This window comes from Amphiprion ocellaris, chromosome 19 (assembly GCF_022539595.1).
Source record: "Amphiprion ocellaris isolate individual 3 ecotype Okinawa chromosome 19, ASM2253959v1, whole genome shotgun sequence".
Lineage (NCBI taxonomy): Eukaryota > Metazoa > Chordata > Actinopteri > Pomacentridae > Amphiprion > Amphiprion ocellaris.
In genome coordinates this window covers 28969236-28993733 of record NC_072784.1, presented here as the reverse complement: position 1 = coordinate 28993733, position 24498 = coordinate 28969236, and the positions used below count along the sequence as shown (strand labels likewise).

At 42.8% G+C, this 24498-nt stretch overlaps 1 protein-coding gene across 14 annotated transcripts in view; it reads right to left on the bottom strand.

The window, feature by feature from the left end:
- cep112 (centrosomal protein 112) overlaps window positions 1-24498 on the bottom strand; it is a 162505-nt gene that overhangs the window by 79552 nt on the left and 58455 nt on the right. For 13 of the 14 annotated variants that reach the window (XR_008599752.1, XR_008599753.1, XR_004847105.2 and 10 more), the window contains 3 exons: window positions 18446-18581; window positions 12988-13095; window positions 6333-6515 (listed from right to left, as the gene is read on the bottom strand). Coding sequence is in view for 11 of the 14 variants with exons in the window: in XM_023267140.3 (XP_023122908.2) it covers window positions 6333-6515; window positions 12988-13095; window positions 18446-18581 (427 nt within the window). In the remaining 3 variants the exon portion in view is untranslated. The remainder of the gene's footprint in view (window positions 1-6332; window positions 6516-12987; window positions 13096-18445; window positions 18582-24498) is intronic. The other variant, XM_035946788.2, reaches the window with a different exon arrangement.

The window sequence follows — 24498 nt, the reverse complement described above, 5'->3', positions numbered from 1 at the left end:
ATAAAGAAACACATAATTAACAGAACACACAACAACTGGCGTCTGCTTCGGGTAATTTTTTAATCTGATTACGCCTTAACATTATTTCACAAAACATAAAACAAAATGATGAGGGAAAATGAGCAATCAGTTCTGTCTATCTGTAATATTAAGAGAGTCTCAGCAGATTATTATAATTACTCTACTAGTATGCTAATTAGAGGAAGTGTTGGAAGATTAATGTTAGATATTAAAGATGCAATAAGACTACAACATGTGACCAGATAGCTTTATAACTGCATTTCTGGGAGGAATTTGGTGGCTCAAATATGAGCTTCATAAAGAAAGGTAAAGTAATAGGTTTTCCCATCATAGAATCATTACAACAGTGTGGTTATAATGCTTAGAAAACTGTATTTATAATCACTGTATTCCTTCCAGTGCTGGTTTCTTAACAGAGTTAAACCGAAATGAAAAAGAGCAAAAACGAATCTTACTAATTAGACCTGTTTGAGTTCTGTAGTTCTACTTACAATAGCAGGCAGAAACATCGATTAAATGTATTTATTATTTACTGAACTTATAGTGAACTCTTTGTATTATGATTCGGTTGAGGTTGTCGATGCCAGCTTGTGAAATGTTGTCCCACTGTTCTTAACAGGTTTAGTGAAGTTACTGGATATTTTGGAAGACAGAATCACACTGTCCCTCCAGAAAATCATGAGGGTGATCGTCTGTCTGAGATGATTTCTTCGACAACAAATGTTGGTGATGTAAACGACTTTCTTTTGTCATCTATGGCATCGTGAACAAAACCTGGTGACCTTTTAGAGTCAGTGGGAAAAGGTGTGTCTCTGTACTGGTCACACTATCGGATTATTGTCTGTTAAAGACACACCAGGATTTACTCAGTGGTCCACAATTTGTCACCAGTTCAACAGCTCAGAAATGCAGAAATGGCTGAATTTATAAACCCTCTAACTGGAACAATAGAATCCACATTTTACATTTTTTTCTCTCAGTCGATAAAGGAGATCATTTGCATGCTGTGTTTATACTTTTGTTTAGTGAAAGTGTAGTGCCGTGCCCTCACCCAGTCATATGACCAAAATAGCTGTCAGTCAAAAGTTTGACCACAGGAACTAAAAGTTCAGTTAACGCCTAACATATCCAGACCGTCACACATGCACTTGTTTCAAGGTAAGATTCCTCCACACCTGTACAATATACAAAATACTAGGGCTGGCCCAAATAGCAATTTCTGGGCTCCGGATATTCGGCCCCGATTAATGACAAATATCCCAATATTCGGATCGGAACTTAACGTTCTAACAGTGAAAAGTTTGGGGTCACCCAGACAATTCCATGTTTTCCATGAAAACTCACACTTTTATCCATGTGCTAACATAACTGCACAAGGGTTTTCTAATCATCAATGAGCCTTTCAACACCATTAGCTAACACAATGTAGCATTAGAACACAGGAGTGATGGTTGCTGGAAATTTTCCTCTGTACCCTCTATGGAGATATTCCATTAAAAATCAGCCGTTTCCAGCTAGAATAGTCATTTACTATATTAACAATGTCTGGACTGGATTTCTGATTCATTTAATGCAGTGTTTGTGGGGTGCACCCCCCTGAGGTGACGCAAAGGCATGACGGGGGGATGTGAGCAACTGGTAGAAAAAGGTCCGTCTATGCGGAGCTAATTAGCTGAACTATTGTCTTAATGTTGGCCTGTTACTCAAACTGCGCTGGCTATTTCTCAATACCAAGTACGCAAATCCATACTTGTGTGTGAGCACTTGTCCAGTACCCAAGTATGGACTCAGAAGTACGGATTCCAGAGAACGCAAGAACGCATCGTTAATGTGCAATTGGAACACCAGCATACTGGATGATGTCACCACCTCATTTCATCCATAAGAGAACAGTGCGTTTTTCTGTGTTCAATATGAACGTTAATGTGACTGTCTGCGTATCAAACTGAACCTATTGGAGTAGGAATAGAACTGCTGTCCAGATTGGTCAACACATGAGGATGTGGAACCATGAACAGGTTTTAAATGTGTGCTGTGGTCGACTCCTAGTACAGTATTTAAATATTTAATGTGCACAATACAAATACTATAAATAATACAATAACCTGACAATTTATCCCTCTAAAGAAAAATAATGTATTAGTGTTTAAATAAAAGATGGAACATACATGCGTATTAATGTGAGATATTTGACTTGAAAAGAAAATGTATGTAGGAGCGTCAGAATAAATGATTCACTGCTGACAACCCAGTAAAAATACAACTGAGTGAAATCCAAGATGTGATGTATGCACATACTAAATGGCTTCATGGCTTGAAAGGGAGCATGTTGTAATGCTCAACACATCACAGAGCATCAGCATTCACTGATGACTTCAGCAGATCAATAGTCCCCCAGTGGAAAAACAACAACAAAAAAAACTAAACAGCTGAGTTCTGACATAAATTCATGGGAATATGTGATGAAATCATTTAAAGAATCACAAACACAATGACACCAGAACTCAGAGGGATTCTGATTTGCAAGTGGAATCATTGAGCAACAAAACAAGATTCACTAGACAACACTCAGGGACAAATCAATTGGTGGATGACGACGCACAAGCGCCGAGACAATCAATGTGCACCCTGGTCGGGCTGTCTATTCTCTTCATGTCTGCTTTGACTTCGTCTGTCATCACCCTCTTCATCTGACTCATTTTAATCACGTACTTGGGATTGAAACGCTTTGAAAAATTGACAGCATCATTATTTAGTCCATCACAGCCCAGAAGAAAGACCTCACAAGACTCCCGCTCTCTCCCATGCTGTTTGAAGTCCAGATGGTGTGTACGTTCCTTAAGACATAATTATTCAGGAAAATAATACCCATAAAACGAGTTTCGAGGAGGAGCTCGTGGAAGAAATACGAACAACGGCTTTTGCACAGAACAAACAATTTTGATGTTTGCAAAAACAAGGCTTCAAATTAATTTATAATGCTGGCCCTAGTTTTTGAAGTCAAACTCTTACTAATGTTTAACAATTAAAAAGCCTCATAGACGCACCGTCGAGCCAGCTAGGAACAATAGCGCGCACAAAAATGTTTTAAATTGTTTTGCCACATAATACAATGAATCTTTATTTTCTTTAAAAATGCGGTTTTAGAAGATAAGACAGAATTATTGTGTAGCGGCTGCAGAATAATGACTTCCAGGAATGTGAAAAAATGCAGAATTCTAACTGGAAAAATGGTTTTGATTTGACTTTTAGTGACTAAGAGTGAAACAGAGTTTTCCTTTAAAATGTTAAATATAGTTTAGACACTCTACGGGTGGATGTGCTCACAAGGTACATTTTTGGAGTTTTGTCTCCAGACTCTAAGCCAGAAAGGCCATCAGAGTGTTAGAGGGTCTGCTGGCGATGGATCCCCCAAAACAGTCTACAAAACCACTTCGTCCTCTGGGGGGCATTGATCAGCTAACAGAACAACACAGAACTGGCTGCGGGCAAACATGTTTCACCGGCGAGATATTTCATCATCTTGGACAGACGGGGCAACGGAAAGCTTCCTTTCTGGTATTTTTAAAAATGGTGAAGAAATAGTTGTTCTATTCTTTCCAGAGAACAGCAACATGCAGGTCCACAAGGCCTGGAGTTGTCAGTTAATCCCCGGCGTTGGTGAGATGCCAACTAGGCCTTAAACCCAGACGCTTTTTTCTAATTCTTTCGCTTGAGATGCTGTAATGTTTAAGCAATGAACAGCAAATGAAAAAGGAAGCTAAGTGCACATATGAGTGATGACAAACACATCTTTAACACCTACGAGATGGCTGATACCGCCTTTAAAATGGGCTGCGGCTACGTGGTGGTTGAAGCCAGAGTTTCTTGGATGACGGACTCAGGTGGGATGAGGACAGTGTGTCCCTGTGTGAGGTTTTAGCTTCTCCCTCCACCCACTGCTACGTCTCATTGGCTCTCCTTCTCGAGCACAAGCCAAGAGCCAGGAATGCTATTTATTAGTGTCCCACCACATCAAGGGGATGAGTGGGTATTACTCATCCCGAGAGTGTGTGACTGACATTAGCTGTTCCCTTTTCTTGCCAACTTTCTAGCTGCAACTGTCCTTCCAGTGATTGAAGGAAGAGAACGTGAGAAAAAGAAAAAAAAAAACGAGGCCTGGGCTCAAATGGCACAGCAGGCATTTAGGCTGTCGGTAACTTTGGCTCAAGGATAAAATCTTTGTCCGTCTGACCCGCCGTTGGACTCTAGAGAGGACAAGAAGCATGTGGTGGAAGGAAGTCCCCTTTTTCTTTCTGCTTGCATCAAAAAATACTCTAAAATGTCCAACTTTCACAGCAGTTTTATTTGTTTAAAGGCTGCATGTGAAGGGCCACATTAGCAGTGTGGCAGATGAAGTTCCCAGGGGGCAGCTCAGAAGGCTTTAATAATAAGTGGCTTTGCCCATTGTGTGAAAAAGCTCGTGTTTAATACACATCTGCTGCTGCTGCTGCTGGTGTGTCAGCTTCTTGTTCTTCTCACGCAGGAAGTCGAAGCAGCTCCACCAAACCCTCCATCTCCATCTTTCCGAGGCCTGAGTGAAAGTCTTGATTTCTGCCGCTTTAATGTGCAACATTATGCAGTCATCTGATCTCGACTTAAAATGCTGCATAGGCAAACAGGAACTGAGAATACGAAATGAGGACTGGGGAAGTTTGTTTTCTGTCACCTCCTGAGATTGTGAGGTTTGTCAAACTAGACGTCATTTTGACACGAGTAGGGCGGCGTGTTATCAGCAGAAATATCCTGTGGTGATGGCATTTCCAGACGACCGAATCACACAGTAGCGGGTGTCGTGAAAGACATTTCCCAAAATATTGGACAAGGGAACATTGCAGAGGCAATGGAAAGTAAAAAACAGAAGAGATGTTCCCTTATGTTTTTAAGTTTCTAGCTTTAAGACATTTAAGAATGCTACAACTGAAGACTGGTAAGGCACTATGAGATGACTTCTAGCGGGCTCTCAACAAATAAAAATAGTAAGAAAATGAGAGATTAGTTTGACATTCTGACTATTTTCCACCTTACTGGAAGCGTTTTGTCTAGTTATTGTTAGATTGGATGTAAACATTAGCCAAAAAAAAATTTCAAGACACGATACAAAATAATGCAATTTAACCAACTGGGGTTTGTCTTTAGTCATTAAATATTGTTGCATTTTGCTTGCAGAATATACTTTAAAATTCAGTAATTGTTGGCAGAGATGTAAAATTTGCTCTTTCTTATATTAATAAATGCAACTACTAAATTATTGTTCTTAGTGATGACAAAATCTAAGATAAAGCAGTCTACGCTAAGTTTGATTTCCATTTATTCTCGCCTCACCTGGCAACATGCACTGAGGACATTCTGTCCACAAAACCATCTCTGTATTTTAAGGTAACGGACAATAACACAGAATTCACTGCACGCTGACAATATTCATGTCATTAAGAAGCCTAAAGAGTCAAATACAACCCCAGCTGGGGGCTCGTTTGTCCAACTGGTTCCCACAGAGCACCAGTCCAGTCCAGGCTGGAGGGAGGCAAAGACAGAGCGCGAAGGTTGTGAGACGAAGACCTGGCTAAACGCTAGCAGAATGGTCTCAGTGTCAGGGATATGAATTAATACAGACCCAAATGTCATACACTCATTGTGGCCCACCGAGCTGTAATAAGAGCATAACCAGCGTTTTCCATGGGGAGATAGCTACCTGTGGTGAGAGGAGAACGCCACGCGAAAACACACTTTTCTGGGAGTACTGGGAGCTTGGCCGGGCATCCACAACTGTACAGCGGGATAAAAAAACACTAATTCAAGCCAAAGTTGTGGAATAAAAGGTTGGCGCTCAACAGACTGATTTCTTCGCTTTTAGTTTCTGTATTTTATTTCTGTGTACTTATATCACAAAACCCTGCGGCAACGAAAAATAATTTAAAAGCCGTCAGAGTAGCATTAGAAGCGGGGACAGGGCGATCATTATGGTTTGTTTACTCTATTTTTTCTTACCTATCTCAAGAGCGCCATTCTTTCAAATTGTTTTGCTTTTTTTCCCAAACAACAGTATTTAAAATTTTCTGTATTGTCGCGCTGAATGTACAACAATCTCTAAAATTATTCACATCAAACGTCAATATCTGTCTTGCTTCAAGTAAAAAAAAAAGTGTCTTAAACCCGCTGTGCTTTTGAAACACCAGGAAAACGTCAATGGGCAAAACACAAAATGGTTATCCACAGGAGAGCGATGGGTCAGCATGTGGGTGTGCGGACGTGGATCAGTGGAGACCCCCTACCTGGGCATCGCGCTTCCTCCACTCGTGGGTGTGCTGCTGGTGCTGGTGCAGGGCGGCCCTGGCCTGCCTCTCCAGGCTGCTCACCTCCCGCTGGCGCTCCTGGACCAGGCTGTCCTTTTCCGCGCTGTGCTGCTGCTGTAGCCGCGTCCTCTCCTGCTCGTGCTGCATGCGCTGCTCAGCCATCTGATTGGACAAGCAGGCAAAGAGAGACTTCATCAGCCAACACACACTCAGAGCAACCCTGTCGTCATGACAACTTGTCCATCCACCTATCCATCCATCCTTCCTCATCCCACTCCGTCCAGCCTCTCCCTCCACCCTGGACACCCATGTGCCCAACTAACGATCGGAAATTGTTGGGAAGGTAGGGGGAAAAAAACAGCGAGAAAAGTTTCTCCGCTTCCTCACGTCGTCAGAGACGACATGATGTGGTGTGTTTACATCTGGCTCGCTCCCCCGCCCTCCCACCTCTGCTGCCAATTGTACAGACCAGCCCTCAACGTCCCACTCCTCTCTCTCTCTTCAAATCTGTCCCCCTCGCCCTGTTCTGGATCGGCATATAAAAGAGCAGCTAGTTTGGGCTATGCATGCGAGCTGGTAGGGGTTAGCCATCTGGCTGCAGTAACCACTCTGTGCCCCATGCTATGCGCCTGACAGCATGTGAAAATCGGCTTAGGCGATGACTATGATGATCATTATAAGCCCGAATCAGAATAAAGACCGGAGAGAGAGGCAAGAACTGAGAAGACGCTGAAAGATTCTCATTGCTGCTTTTACTCATCGCAGTGTTAATTTAACCAATTTCAAATCCATTTATTAACCAATATCGATTTTCATGCTAAAACAACTAATGCGATTCTGCTTGAGCAGCAGTTACCAGGCTGCAGTCACTAGGGTTTATGCTGCTAATGGGTGTTATCTGAGTCCAGCAGGAACCTCAATGCACCAATCAACAGGAAGGCTGGGTTGAAAAACAAACATACCGTAGACTTCAGTCCCGCTAGACCTACAACCAGCTACATACAAGACAGTGGAGGAAAATAAAACACTCCTAATGGGACGCAAAGCCCCAATTTTTCAGGGCTTAATCATCCTGTCAGCTGGAGCAAGTCTGTATTCCAGCCCGGCTGTAAGAGGAGTCACCTGCTGGGAGGTGAGCCTTCCAGTGAAGCTCCCAGCCCCGAGCCCCAAGCCTTTCCCAGGCTCTGTTCCGTTCCCACTCCCCCATGGTGGGGGGACAAGTGACCCCCACACCATCCCACCGTGCACGCCCAGCCGGAGCCTTGAAAGGACAGCAGGGGCCTGGGGCCCATTTGCCACCCTGCTTTGAAGCTAATCCCCTGCACTTTGTGCATGACGGCACCCTACCTGGCCTGCCAGAGAAGCGGAGATCAACAGCCTCTGTGCCCGGTGCCTGCTCTATCCACGGCCCTATCTTCCAGTGTAGCGTGCTATTCAGAGCAGGTGATGAATGAGGGGCTATCTACAGGAAGCCGGATTCTTTCCCCGGCACTTAGAGGAAGGCCACAATAGACACTTCATCTTGGCAGCCACGAATTTACTCTTCAGCTTTAGGGAGAGCTTTGCTAAATGCCCTCAGAAAGGGCAGAGGAAGGACGTGAAGCTGGATAAAAATGTTTTCATCTCTAAGGCTCAGTTGACACACACACACATAAAGTAAACCCTGAAAATAACTCACACACATGCCAACGTTTAAAACAGAACAAGACAACAAACAGTATGCAGAATGTGGCCAACAGCTTCCATGTGCTGCCACTGGTGATGGTGTCTGGAGAAAGTTCCACAGACAGACAAATTAGCACCGTCTTCACCGCCTTTTCCATTCAAGCACATGATAGATACAGATCAGATCCACAGCCAGGATGCGTTGTCCCACAGGGATAGTCAGATTCATACAGCAGCACAAGTTACAGCTGACGGATTCATGAGCAGCCAGTTTCTTCAGGAACTCCCGAGCTGGACAGCAGGACATGCGGCAACAGAAACCGGGGGAGGACCTCCCAGCTCACCCTCCGCTCCTGTTCAGAGTCTCGGGCTTTTGAAGGTTTTGGAGGAAAGAGGGGATCTGAGGTGAACCGAGGATAAAGAAATGGGCAAGGCAGATCTGTTGTGAGAAAAACAGAAAAAAAGAATATCAAGGAGAGGACAGAGAGCAGACCCAGCAAGGAGCCTGGTTGTGACATCACATAGCGCCAGTGTGCAGTGGAGGATGCTGGGTGCTGCCGCTCTTAAAGGGACCGGCGTGATGCTTGAGAGGGAACACTGAGTCGGTTACAGCACAGCTTGGTGCCACAGATACAGGGCGGGTCGGGTGTTACTGCACAGCACGACTCCTGTCAGCCCGGCCCGACATGGTTGTGTGTGTGCGTGGCGTGTATTGAGGCCGGACAGTGAGGTAATGGGCTTCTTTCAACCCCAGGGGGGATATCTGAAATGTTTGGGGAGGCGGAGGCTAGAACAGAGGGCTTGTCTGGTTTCAGCGGGGAGTTTGGGCTGCATGTAAGAGGAGAGAGAGATGAAAAAAAAAAAAACCTTTTAACTCACTGTAGGGTTTGAGCTGTAAATGGCTGGAGAGCGACACTGAAGATGTAGAGCAGCACATTTCTGTTTACAGTCCAACTATCCATCCCTCCATCCCTCCATCCATCCATCCATCCATCCATCCATCATCTATACACCACTTAATCCTCATTAGGGTTGTGTGATTTAAGACGAAGGCAGGGGACGCCCTGGACAGGTTACCAGTCTATCATAGGGCTACATATCCAGAAAAACAATCACAATTCACACCTAGGGACAACTTAGAGTGACCATTTAACTTGAGTTTATCTTTGGACATGTTTTTAACTTTAGTTAACTGTAGACTTTAGTTGGGCACATGTGCACTTCTGAATGTATAGTAATGCTTCTCTTATGGATCTGGGATGATGTTTCTTCCATCAGGTGGACATATAGTAAAAGCAATAATAGACACAGTTCATAGTATATTTGTGTAGGTATATAGAGCCTATACTGAACCCTTTAACTGCGTCTTAGTGAGAAAATGTGATGAATTGGGAAATTGAGTGATGAACAGTTTTAATGTTATATTTGTGGGAGGAAGTCGGAGAACCTGAAGAAAACACATGCATGCAAAGGGACAATATTCAAACTCCATGCAGAAAGATCCCCGGAAGGCCGGGACGCGAACTGATGATCTTCTAGCTGCAAGGCGACAGTGCTAACCACCAAGCCACTATTCACTTCTTTTATTATTTATCATCCAGACTGACAACCAAAGAGTGAAGCTGCTTCTGTTAACTGTCAAGCTCATGACTCCAAGCCAGCTACTTGACCTCACTGTGTCTCTCAAACTGTCTCATCTGTCACGATGTTCGGCAGCCTTAAGGGTCAACAAGTAAACATCTCCATCTCTCTCACACCACCGTTCAAAGGTTTGGGGTCTGTACCCCTATGTAGATATTCCATTAAAAATCAGCTGTTTCCAGCTAGAATAGTCATTTATCACATTACCAATGTCTACACTGGATTTATGATTCATTTAATGTTATCTTCATTGAAAAAAAACTGCTTCTCTTTCAAAAATGAGGGCATTTCTAAGTGACCCTAAACTTTTGAACGGTAGTGTATTTTCCCACGTAGAGTCTCACAGAAGCTGGCTTTGAGTCAACTAGACTCAGACCACACTGACCGCTGCAGTCTCGTGACACCAATCTTTCTGCAGCCATGCATGCATGCAGATAAAGAAGTAATTTATGAACAATGCACATGCAACATTAAACGACTGTGCTCACAGCAGCTCATGAATAATCACACTTCTTCACACGCATACAGATACAAATTCCTCCTTTTCATATGCTTCTTGCTGTGCAGCTAATGTCAGCAGCTCTCACATCAACATCATCCCAAAGACAGGTCCATCGTCTTGCTGTGTTTTTATCTTTAAGACAAAAGCCTCCCTGATATGCTGCTAACCCTATGCGGTTGTCTTCAGCTGTCAGATGCACTCCGACTCAGTGCAGCAGCAGATGATCACTTGAATATTTTCTGCAAATCTTTGATCGTTGATTTACCTGTTTTTCACGAGATGGAATTCATGATTCCTCAGAACAATACACAATAGCAGCCACTCAAAACACCGATAAATCTTCCCATTTACTGGATCATTACACGGGGATGAAGATGTCTTTTGGATATAAATACAATCTGTTTAACGGTTTAACCGGCACGGTCGGGTTTCTATGACAATAGACCCTCGCAGTGGGAAGCCAAGCATCTTATTTCCAACCATCTTCCTCGGTTTTTGTTTCTGGTGGATCTTTTGAAAAACATTCCAACACAACGAATCCATCACTTTTAAGGCTTTTTAAAATATGTTTTTCTCCCCCATAAATACCGTTATAATTACTGGTGCTCAACCATGGAGCAAATCAGTAACACAGAGCAGTTTCTCCGTTGCTTGGAAATACCGCCGGCCTCATATCCTCCACTTATAAACGATCTGCAGCAAATTACACGCAGCGTAAACTCCATCTGGCCTGGAAATGAGTGTTAGCATGCTTATTAGCACACAGGTTGATGCTACGCCGGTGCCTGGAAAGCAATCGTGTTGTGGATGCAGATGGGAAACAGAGATGTTACAGCAGCTAGTAGTTGTTTGGTGCCATATGGTCATTTTGCACATATGAACATGCAGCCTTTCATTTACCATCATTTAGTGGAAGCACTAAACAATAATATGTCAGTGCATACAGTTGTGCTCAAAAGTTTACATAGTAGGGCTGCAGCTATTGATTATTTTAGTTATCGAGTATTCTATTGATTATTCTGGCGATTAATCAAGTAATTAGATTTGGCGCTTGGCACGAACGTTACAGCATCAAAAGAGGAAGTGAGTGCACTGCGCAACAGAAATAACCGTCTTGAAGGAAAATAGGCGGACATCTGCGGTGTATTGTACATATATAGTATAGTATATAGTTATTGTACATATACAGTATAGTTCAGGGGTATTGTACTAAAACTAAAGCCAAGGGAACCCCACATGTATTTAGTTGGTGATGCAGAAATTATATAAATCTGTTTTTATGTTTGGTCTGTTTAAACTGCTGCTACTGAAGCTGTTAGAACACAAACAAGAAAACTGATCAGTTCAATAGTATTCATTACAGAGAATATTCAATCAGTAACTTATGTTTCACTTTGATTTGGTTCAAAATAAAGTGATTTCCTTCATTCTGAGACAGTGTCAGACCTACATGTACTTCAATACAATATCATGTTTGAATAGATGAAGTCTGATAGTTTCATTGCGCAGCTGTTTGTTATCAATAATCAGCTGCACTGATCAGTTAAACAAATATATTAACACACGTTTAGCAGTTTTCTATCAGCATTCCTGTCTTACATCATTTCCAGTCACAGCTTTTTACGATCATAAATGTTTATGTTCCTTCTCCATTTAAACAACCTGCTGGCGATCGGTTCATTCAGTGCAGAAAACGAGTCAAATGATGGTAAAATGCTCCTGTTTGTGTGACGAGTTTGAAGCAGAAAGTCTGAGTTAACAAAGAAAGTTGAAACCAACTTCATACCTGTTAACTCTGACTGAGGGTTTAGTTTTTGTCGACTCACATAAAGAAAGTCTGATTATGTTAAACCGTCTTCACAGTTCAGCCTCTGATCGGATAAACGCCGTAAACACTAGAAAAGCTGCTCCAGTTAAAATAGAAGTGTCAAATTTAAATTCCCCTTATAATTTATTGATTATAGGTCTGTATAGAAAGAAGTCTGGGTCCGGACCAGTTAGTGACCTGATCTTTTTCCATCATCAAGCATATTTTCTAAAAAAAAATTCACAACTTTTCACACATTTTACCAGGGTATGTAAACTTAGGAGCACAACTGTACATCTCTTTTAACAACTTGTTTCTATGCAGGGCTGCAGAACTATGACCAAAATTAACAATCTTGTTCATTTTCCAGGTGTTATACGCACAAATTACTATTAATAATAACCGCATTAGCTGGTGGAGCTATTTTAATGTTATCTTGTCTGCAATATACTCATCAAATATTCAATAATATTGTTAAAGTATAAAAATGAACTATATTCCCTGTCTGCTACCGCAACATCAGCTGCCTCCAATAATACGCATTTCTGTGGCTTAATTGAATCCGGTGTCTCTCTATCAGGAGCTGGATTTCAATGAGTGGTGAAAATGGTTTCTTGACTCTTAATTGAAGAAGGGTGACACAGATGGGACGATAAGGGGGACCGCGCATCTTCTATGCAGATTGCATTACTTTTCAATTGGCAATGTTTAAGATATTTATTGAGCCGGAATCGGAGCTTAATCTAAAGCGTGTCCCTTATCATGAGAAATTAATCGGGCGGAACAGATGGGAAGGAATAACAACACTATTGCAAGTGGATGTCAGACCCTTGGCTGCTCCAACAGGCCAAGTGTTCACTGATAGCAGAGGAAGATAACAATGTGAAGACGATGATGATGATGGAGGAAAGAGATGAGTTCTTCCCCTCGGCTACATTATGAGGAAAGAGCGATTCACAAACGAAGAAACAACACTACGCTGTAAACACATCGGTAGAAAGTTAGAGACTCGTACAGACCTGCTGCTCATATTTCTGTCTGAGAACATCGAGTTGCTGCGAGAACTCTTTGGCCTGGTTCTCTCGGAAGGATCTGGAGCGGACCAGGTCCTCTTCTACCTTCTCCATCTGGAGGTGTAAGACGGAGAAAATAAAGCAAAAACTAAAAATGATTCTGATATTAATTTAACAGAGAAATATGTAAATGCAGGCTGGGTTTATAGGCATACATTTATGTTGCTAAAACCTCTAATTGTAATATTTCAAAAGACTGGACATACACTACCATTCAAAGTTTGGGGTCACTTAGAAATGTCCTATTTTTGACAGAAAAGCAGTTTTTTTTTTTTAATGAAGATAACATTAAATGAATCAGAAATCCAGTCTAGGCATTGTACTACATTGTGTTAGCTAATGGTGTTGAAAAGCTCATTGATGATTAGAAAACCATTGTGCAGTTATGTTAGCACATGAATAAAAGTGTGAGTTTTCATGGAAAACATGAAATTGTCTGGGTGAAAACTTTTCAATGGTAGCGTATATTTTCCTTCAATAACTTGCAGAAACACAGCAAAAATAAAATATGTGTGCAGAAAAAGTGCAAAGTGATGCTGCAGTCATACTAATGAAAGTTAAGGAAAATGTATGTCCAAAGTTTTGAAATACAGGGGGTCCTCGGTTTATGACATCCTCAACCTACAGCGTTTCGTATTGAAAACATCGTCACGTGGTGCTACAAGACAGCTTTGGTTACATTCTCTAACTTTTTGCCCTTGTATTTTGGCTCCCAAGCGTAAGTCAGACTCTTCTGATGGCAGTGCTTCGAAGAAAAGGAAAGCCATATCCATGGAAGTGAAATTAGATATAATAAAACGCTCAAGTTGCATAAACAGTGCGACATTTTCTGTTATCTTCGTGTAAAATGACTCATACATGCATGAAAGTTGTTGGTATTCATGACGTTTCCGAAGAACTGGTAGATTTCATGATGCACGTAACGGCTTTGTTTACGTTTTCGCCGGAGTTCCGACTTACGGCAAAAATCGACTTATGTCGATCCGTAGGAATTGAACTCTGACGTAAGTCAAGAACCTCTTGTATTACAATTAGAGCTTTTAGCAACATAAATCCAGGCTGGGTTACTCTAATTGCAATATTTCAAAAGATTGGACCTACATTTTCCTTCAAAAATTTGCAGAATCATAGCCAAAAAAAATCTGTGCATAGATAAAGTGCAAAGTGATGCTGCAGTCATTCATATTTTAACCTGTTCATCAAAGTATAATTGTATTGAGAAATCATGAGAAATCAACTGGATTGAAGTCCAGAAGACTTCTCATGAAGCTTCTACCATCACAGTGACCTGGATGACTAAAAATCTACACAGACGACAAAGCATAACATGCATTATTTGCATTAAAAAAATGCTGCTAGTTCACTTTATAATTTGGATTTTCACAGGCGCAACTCAAACACTCACAAGCTTCCCTCTCTTTGTGGACAGAGATTCGACAATATTTACGCTACTCATCTTAACTCCAACTTCCTCGCAGCCTTCCGCTTTCACATTTTCTGTTCAGGTGATGATAATCAACAACAATTGGAAATGTAATTTGCTCACACGCCTCTGTATGTGGGCTATGCTGTGTGTAACGCTAAGGAACTGCCAAATGTGTTTTGATTAATCCATTTAAAATGCTGAAGCCTCCTTTGAACTACACACGCAACAGAGATTTGATTCCGTACGGTGCTTCTTTTTTTTTTCTAACCAAAATAGGGCAGACTCTTTCCTTTAAGTGTAGTCTAAAAGTGGGATGCTGATTTTGAAATGACAGACAGACAGACAGACAGACAGACAGAGGAAGGGAGTGATACAGATAATCCATTTAGATATAACACCATTCGCAGATGGAGAGAGGGAGAAGATGATGAGAGGAATGATGGAAGGATGAAAAAAGAGAGTCAAAAAAGAACTTCTTTTGAAGTACTTTCTTCAACATTAAAGCCTTAGTGGGAGAACGTGATGCAGCGATGCACGAGTGGGGTGGGGAGGAGAAGAAGAGGAAGGAGGATGACAGGGATGCAGAAGAGACTGCTTCTCTCTCCCGTGGCTTTGATGTGGGCTGAGGATAAAGTCAGATTGGAGATTGGGATGCCAAGGGCTCAATGGGAAAAGAGGGAACGAGCAAGAGGATGGAAGGATGAGAATGAGAGAGAAGAGCGGCAGGAGGAAAAAAATACCCCAACACACACATTGTCCAGGCTCAGAGAAAAGAAGACATAAGTTGCCACCCAAGAAACACACATGTACAAACCCACACACATGCACAAACACACACATGCACACCCCTGTATTCAAGAAACACACACATAAACACATGCACACACAAACACATGCAGCCCTGTATTCAAGAAACACACACATGCATACATATACAAACACACACATACATGCACACACACATGCACATACACTCACATGCAGACCTGTACTCAAGAAACACACACATGCACAAACACACACATACACACGCACACACAGGCACAGCCCTGTACTCAAGAAACACACACATACACAAACACACACATACACACGCACACACAGGCACAGACCTGTACTCAAGAAACACACACATACACACACATACATACATGCAGCCCTGTATTCAAGAAACACACACATGCAAAAACACACACACACAACTCCGTACTCAAAAAACACACACGTGCACACACACACACGCACACACATGCAAAAACACACACATGCAGCCCTGTACTCAAGAAACACACATAGACACACATATACACATGCAAACACACACATACACACATGCACAAACATACACATGCAGCCCTGTACTCAAGAAAGCAAAACAAATATTTTAAAACATTCAGTGTTGTGGCGACAATCCAAACAGGAATCCTATGTATCCTCACAACAGCACACAACTAACAGATTGTGACTTAAGAGGGTCCAAGCTTCATGTTTTATCACACATCTGTCATTTCACTGGATTCTTCTCTGTCTCATTTAGGGTTCACATGCTAACCAGTACGACCTGACTCTTCTGTGGATACGACAAACGGTTTAAATTCAGTCTGGGAAAATAGAAGGTCGCACTGTGTGCCCGCAAATATCCGTGCATAAACTCCACTCCCACAAACTCTCATTTTTCTAACACAACATGCGCCCCCAACACACTGACTAGGCGAGAAACTTCACTAATCAGCCACTAAAACTTGCTAATCTCTCTAACACGCAGCCCTTTAAAACATTTAGGACCACACTCAGCACAGCCTCGTCGATACGGCACACATGCTGTATGGCAAAAATAAAAAGAAAAAAACCTCAACAAAAACGCCTATAGCTAAACTGAGCTGTAAAACAGCATCAGAAGTTTTAGGCTGAGCACGTATCGATCGGAAAACTCTTCCAATAAGCAGCAGCCCACGCAGTGTGCAGCGCTGATCGTAAGTCAGGCCCAATGTACTAATTACTCTGGCTGCTTAATGCGCATGGCCTGTTCTCCACTGAAGCCTGGTCAGCCAGCGTCAGGAGGGGAGGTCAACGCATGGCAGCAGAGAAATGAACGTTTCATGAGCAGGATAATAAATCATTTCATTTGGAGTGACTAAATGAATGAACATGGCCCGGGGATGATTATGTTCTCGGCTGGTACGTATAGATTTTTCAGTATGCGAGCGGTTAAAAGGTGGCAGAAAATGACCCAGAGCCGGATATAAGATGATGCTTTGTGCAAATCATTAGACGGTGGAAATGAGAGAGAAAGAAAAAGAGAGACAGAAAGACATATGGAGGAATTCAGGCACAGCCACCGTGGCGCCCTGTTCTCTGTGGTCAGGCTGCGTCTCTGCAAATACAAAATATGTGTGTGCATGTGTGTGTCTGTGTGTGTGTGTGTGTGTGTGTGTGTGTGTGTGTGTGTGTGTGTGTGTGTGTGTGTGTGCGTGCGTGCGTGCGTGTGTGTGTGTGCATGCGTGTGTGTGTGTGTGCATTGTCTCAGTTACTGTCTTTCAAGCAGCTCACTCACTTTGTGGCCCAGAAAACCTGAAGCAAAGTTACCATAACAGCGAGTAGATGTGCACGAGACTAATGCTGAGAATGTGCATGAGTGCAGCAGACTGACTGGATGTAAAGTGTTTTCACATGCAGCCAAATATGTGAACAGGAACACGTGTTTTGCAGCTTTGCATCTGTGCACCACGATGGATTTGAAATGACGCCGTCAAGATGTGACTCTCAGCTATAATTTGAAAGGCTTAACTAAAATATTGGAGGAATTATAGATGGTTTATTTTTCAACATAATCTGTCCATTCACATTTAGGGCTGCACTGTGGCTTGGTGGTTAGCACTTTCGCCTTGTAGCCAGAAGATCCCCAGTTTGTGTCCCAGTCTTCTTGGGATCTTTCTGCATGGAGTTTGCATGTTCTCCCTGTGCACGCATGGTTTTTCTCCAGGTACTCCGGCTTCCTCCCACAGTCCAACAACATCTATCCATCACCTATCTTCTGCTTATCCGTGGCCGGGTCACGGAGGCAGCAGATGAAGCAGGTCATTTCAGATGTCCCTCCACCCAGCAACACCTTCCAGCTCTTCATGTTGGATCCTGAGATACATCATCCCTCCAGTGAGTTCTGAGTCTACCCCGGAGTCTCCTCCCAGTCCGACGTGTTTGGAAAACCTCCAAAGGAAGTCTCCCCGGAGAATTAGGTGTCCAAACCACCTCAGCTGGCTCCTTTGGGCATGAAGGAGCAGCAGCTCTACTCCGAGCTCCCTCCGGATGTCTGAGCTTCTCATCCTATCTCTAAGGCTGAGTCCAGTCACCCTGCGGAGGAAGCTCATTTCAGCCACTTGTACCCGCGATCTTGTTCTTTCGGTCACTACCCAGAGCTCATGACCATATGTGAGGGTTGGAACGTAGATGGACTGATAAATCGAGACACCACGACGATTTGGAAAAACGCCCGCATTACTGTTGTCGACCCACCAATCCACCTTTCCATCTCTCGCTCCATTTTCCCATCACTTATGAACAAGATCCCGAGATACTTGAACTCCTTTGTCAAAAACATGCTGAGGTTAGGTAGTGATTCTAAATTGTTCATAGGTGTGAATGTGAGTGTGATTGTTCATCTGTATATGTAGTTCTGAGTTAGACTGTCACCTGTCCAGGTGAACCTTCAGCCTAAAGCTTGTGTTATGCTTGCCGTGTCCGCAAGGTCAGTGTGGCTCCGTGTGGACAAATAAAGTCACACACGTTCTCTCGGGCAGATTTCCAAGTGTCTCATGTCTGCATGGGTCGTTCGTGTCGAAAGCATAACACAGCCCTAAGTCAGCTGGGACAGACTCCAGCCCCCCCACAACCCTAATGAGGATTAAGCGGTGTATAGACAATGGATGCATGGATGGATGGATAGATGTCCATTTGCATTTGTGTTTGTGTACTTCATACCTGGACTTTCATGTCAGCGTAGGCCTTCTCAGAGCTGAGCTCCATCTGCTTCTTGAACTGCTCCAGAGCCATATCTGCCTTCTGGATCTGCTGCCTTTGGCTCTCCCTGGCTCGGTCCAACTGGCCTTCCATCTCCCTTCAAACCAAACACACACAGAGGGGAGGAGTGGGGGCAGAATGAGATAAGTTAGTTAATAGGAAACTATGGTTGCTTTATGGTCCATGTTCTAAATTATTCTTTAGAAAGTCTAATTTAAGATTTAACCTTTCCTTAGGTCATACGAGTCAGTATCCGCACATAACATACACATTCATAACACCATAACACACACCTGTGCTCAGTGCAAGGTAATTTTGTTTGTGGGTCCATCTATATTAAATGGACAAATTCTATGTTGCCATGATTTCTGATCATCAATAACTAATAAACAAATGCTGCATTTATTTTTAAAAATGCTGCATTTCTGACAATGCCATATGGGGGAAAGAACAGCCTTGGCGGAGGACTGCGCTCTCTGAGTGCTTTTCTAGTTTTAATCACTTTGGATTTATTATATAATTCGTAAAAAAGTAAAGAAAAGTAATTTCTTGTGTACAGTTCTACAGCTTCAGCTCACTTCACACATCAACTCTGTGCAGGTGTGCTGCTGGCAAATGTCAGGTCATGAAGCTGCAGGCGGAGAGGATTGACAGGCGAACTGAGAGGGACAGAATCATACTGAGAGCTGTCAGCGCCCAGCCAGCAGGCCCAGCCACAACATCACACACAGCACCGCCGAGCAGCTGTCAAACCAACCCACAGAGGGTGCAGGGACAGGAGTGTCTGGGTGGATGGATGGAGGGAGAAGGGAGGGAGGCGTACGGAGGTGCTATTTTCGTAAACCACTTGCAAATTTCCATCCATCCATCCTTTATCTACAACCCGCTCATCCTGTGAGAGTTGTGGGGATCCGACACTGGGCAGGAGGCAGGAAACACTCTGGACAGGTAGTCAGTCAATCACCTGGCTGACACGTACAGACGGCATCCACACAAACAGACGACTTGGAGCTTCAGATTAACCTGAATTCTGGGTTCAAACCAGGAGCCTTTCTGCTGGGAGCCAACAATACACATCCTGAGGAACACGCAAGCTGCCAATTACAACTAGCAAAGCATTCAGAGAGCGCAGTACTCCACCGCGATCTTTGGCGGAGTAATTAAACTGATTGTGCATCAACAAACACAAAGGAGACACAATAAAAGAGACAAGAAAGAAAACCTCCAATTCACGTGAAGATTATGTGTGACATTTCAAGCTAAACTGAGTCAAGATGACAAAGAAGAGTCACTATGAAGATAAAAATGTGTCAGACGAGACGTGAGCTTGTTATGAAGCCGTTTTACATCCATCTCTGTGATAAGCTGCAGTCACACAGGACTCGGGTTTTACCGTGAACAATTATGTCAACATGTGCTCACATCTGTTTCACTGGCTCCACATGTTCGTTATGTGACAATCATAACAGATCTGGAGCGTTAAACGCTGGCAGAACGGGAAGATGTTCACAAAATCGGACTAAAAATCTGGATAATACCACTGTTTATTATCTATACTAATGGTCATACATAAACTGTGAGCTGCATCTGAGATCCCATAATATGAGCAATGCATGTACACTATTGTTAAACACACGTTTCTGCAGTATTTATCTTTTTACACGCATGATTCAGCGCAATAACACGTCACAATCAGGCCAAAAGTAAGGATTGTGTTTGTCTTTTACATGTACAGAAATGAAGATTTATACACACGAACATCAACATAACTACTGTTATTAATTATTAATTAATAACAGTACTGTAGTATTGTTATTAATTATTTAGTTGGTAGTATTTGTACTGTAGTACTGTTATTAATTACCTAGTTGGTAGGAAAAGTACTGCAGTATTGTTATTAATTACTTAGTTGGTAGTAAAAGTACTGCAGTACTGTTATTAATTACTCAGTTGGTAGAAAAGTACTGCAGTATTGTTATTAATTACTCAGTTGGTAGAAAAGTACTGCAGTATTGTTGTTAATTACTTAGTTGATAGTAAAAGTACTGCAGTATTGTTGTTAATTACTTATTTGGTAGTATTTGTAATGTAATACTGAATATCAGTTAATATGGAATTTCATATCTAGATCTAGTATTTTACGTTATGATCAAAAAACTTGTCAAGGTCTGGAAATTATTTTAAATTACTAGTTTTACACATTTACAATCTGCAGTTATCTGCAATCTGCATCTTCTCTGTAATTTTGAGACTTTACAAAATCGCCCCACGGGCCGGATTGGACCCTTTGGCGGGGCGGTTTTGGTCCGCGGGCTGCTTGTTTGACACCCCTGTCCTAGAACCTTCTTCTGATTGATGCACAAAGATGTTGGGAAGACGATGACTGGCTGTGCAGGTTTTTGTTTTTAACAGTGTATGTGTGGATGTGCGCTGCTCTCCTGCTGCCTCGTAAATGAATCCTCCGACAGTGTTTGGATAATTATTCTCTCCGGACGGACGAGCGGGAGGAAGAATGAATTTGTGGCCAGTGGGCGAAACTTTAAAGCAATTAGAAGACACTATTCTCCACACATTTGTCTGCGTTTCACAAAGCAGGAGGACTGTCAAGTGTGAGTGTGCAGCAGGTAGAAACACACAACTGTTCAAAAAACAAACTATTCTACAGAGAAAAATACAGTTTTCGCCTGTATGCACACACACACACACACACACACACACACACACACACACACACACACACACACACACACACACACACACACACACGCACATTCACAAAGTTTGCAGTTTTGTTAAATGATTCATCGCTTCCCATAATCAAAGCGGCAACTTTAAGTGTTTATAAAGACAGAACACTGATGGAAAAATACAGAAACACAGAAAGACAGTGGAGATAAAAAAGTGCAAAATGAAAAGGAGGCAATGAAAAAAAGAAGCAAAGAACAAAAGCAGAGGATTGAGAAAGGAATGTGCAAGCTTTCTCTCCTCTTTATAGGGTTCTGTCTCTTTGTAATTTTGGTCTCTCTCATGTTGGACATCAAACGACAAAGAAACTGTTTTTTTTTCTCTCTCTCTCTCCCAATTTTGTGTACTCTGTAATTATTAATCAGTCTCGTTGCATGACTGCCTTCCGGACTCAGACAGACACAAAAGGATGTGTGGAGAGACTACGATGGAAAAAGAAGGAAAGATGGAAAAGAGGATGTCACAGAAATAGCAAGTTTTTGAAAAGTCGGAGCAAAAAAAAAAAAAAAAAGAATTGGGTGTGCGTCTCGCTTGAGAGACGAAGAAGCAGCCTACATGTGTGTGCACGTGCGCGTACATGAGCCTTTGTTCGTGAGCCACAGTCCCAAACTCTGTGTGTGACTGACAACTCTACTCAAGGAATGCACTATGACTAAGTTGGAGCCCGAACCTCTGAGGAAACGGCGAGAAATTCACTGCAGCGAACTTCAAGTATGTGACAGATTGAAACACATTACGCTCCAAAGCTGAGGAGAGCAGGTGAACACGAGGCATCCGCTGGGAGAATAAGTGTGTGAACGTGTGTGGTCACTGCAGCGGTAGACAGCATGTCACCATCAATAACAGAGAGGACGAGGGTGAGATGAGAGGACAGAGAAAAAGAGTCAGGGAGGCCTGGCAGGCTGGAGCAGAGAGGGAAAGGAAGGAGAGGGGTGCCAGCGCCAGGGCGGCCCGTCAGCTTTAAATGGATCTCTGGTCAGAAAAGTGGAAGGAGAGGAGGCTCAAATTAAAGATGTGCCTTCTCTAGAGAGGAAGTCCTCTCATCCCTCAATCCTAAACGGCTGTTTAAAAGGGAGGCGAGGAGAGAGGAGTGTTTGTACTAGAGAGGGTGAAGGAGCTTCCGCCATCCAGCCGCCTGGCAGACAGGAGGGCTGCAGGGATGCCGGCGTTTTCCGGACTGCTCTGACCACACAATGCCACATGCAGCCACATGCAGCCACATGCTGCTCATACAGGCAGTTACTGCATGTACACTACCGTTCAAAAGTTGGGGGTCACCCAGACAATTTCAGTTTTCCATGAAAATTCACACTTTTATCCATGTGCTAACATAACTGCACAAGGGTTTTCTAATCATCAATGAGCCTTTCAACACCATTAGCTAACACAATGTAGCATTAGAACACAGGAGTGATGGTTGCTGGAAATGTTCCTCTGTACCTCTATGAAGATATTCCATTAAAAATCAGCTGTTTCCAGCTACAATAGTCATTTACCACATCAACGATGTCTAGACTTGTCACGGAAGCTGCAGGTGACCGGAATGAACGAGATGAGCTGCAGCAGCACACCTGCAGCACATCCCATTCTGACGCCCTATAAAGACCGACGCTGCATGGAAAACAGTGTCGGATCATTTCAGCTCTCTGTCGCCGAGGAGTACGGAGCGACATTGAGCCACGGAGCAGCCTGTTTACCCCGTAGTCATCCTCAGGAGCGAGGACGTGGACTTTACTGTGGGTTGTGAGTTTCTGGCCAGTGTTGGCATTATGGCTTTGTATTTTGTATTTTGTGAATAAATCCTGGTTAAGTTCGACCTGTCTGCCGCCTGCTCTGTGTTGCTTCTCGCTTTGGGTTCAGAATTTCCCTGTTCCGTGACAAGACTGGATTTATCATTCATTTAACGTTATCTTCATTGAAAAAAAAAAAAGCTTTCCTTTCAAAATAAGACATTTCTAAGTGACCCTAAACTTTTGAACGGTAGTGCAGACATACAGTTACTACACACCAGGAACTCTAATTGCTTATGTAAATATTCTTTCATGGCAGCAGAGTGTTTAAGAAGTGTATGGGCTGCCATGTAGGTGGAACAGCTCATGGAGACGACTGACAAACAGACCAGAATGCATGTGGATGCCTCTGGTCTCTGCTTTACAAAGACAGAGAGTGAGAGTGTGTGCACGTGTGTGTGTGCACGTTGTGTGTGTGTGCACGTTTGTGTGCACGTGTGTGTGTGTGTGTGTGTGTGTGTGCACGCGCATCTGAGTCTGTGAGCTCATCCAAACGGAATGATAACGAATCCAAAGACACATCAAAGGGGCCTGAAAAAAAAAGTGGGAGCACATAAAACGAGAGAAAATGCAAAACTGAAATATTCAGCGCCCTCTGAAGAAAAAATAAAACAGGCTCGGTTTTCATCCGCATCCCCAGAGAAAGACGAAGGGAGAGAAAAGAGGCAGAATAAGAGACACAGACCACAAATAAGTGAACACAAAAGAGAGATAGCACAAGGGCAAGAAAATATTAAAGACAGAAAGAGTCAAGAAGAAGAAGAGCGCCAGAAAACAGAGCATCATTGAGCTGGACGGCTTTAAAACTGCCTGTTTATACACAGCGCTCCTCTATAGCACATGAAACTAAACGGCCACATACGTAAAGAGAGCGAGGCATCCTTATTATTATCCTCCAGCCGCAGCAGCAGCAGCAGCAGCAGCAGCAGTGTACTCATGTAGTCATCTGGCTGCCTGCAGGGAACCGTTGTCTTGGCAGTATCGCCACCAGCCTCTCTTATAGTAAGCTAGCATTACACAACTGCACTTTGTTCTACTTTTAGCTTTTTACATCAGTCCCATACTTAGATTTGGAGCTGGAACAATTAAACTGTGAACCAACAAGTTGATAGACACGTCTTATGATAAACACTTGAATGCTGGGAGCTACATTGAGGATATTGTTATGAAACTACAGACACTACGGGGGAGAACACAGCATTATAAAGCAGCAACTTTTAGGTTTTTGGCTATTTTATTTCCATATCATGTCCACTTTCACATCCAGGAGTGTACATTACTGGACTTTGTCTTCTGGACATTTGTGCAAACTCTATTTTGTTGAAAAAATACTGCATGTATATACAACTGACAGAAATTTAGATAACTTGAGATGCAAAAAAGTCTTAAAGTATGTAATCAACTGTGAATCAACAAAGCGAAACTAAGTTCTTAAAGCTCTCGCATGGTTTCAAATGGGGGTAATTTCAGTTTTTTCTT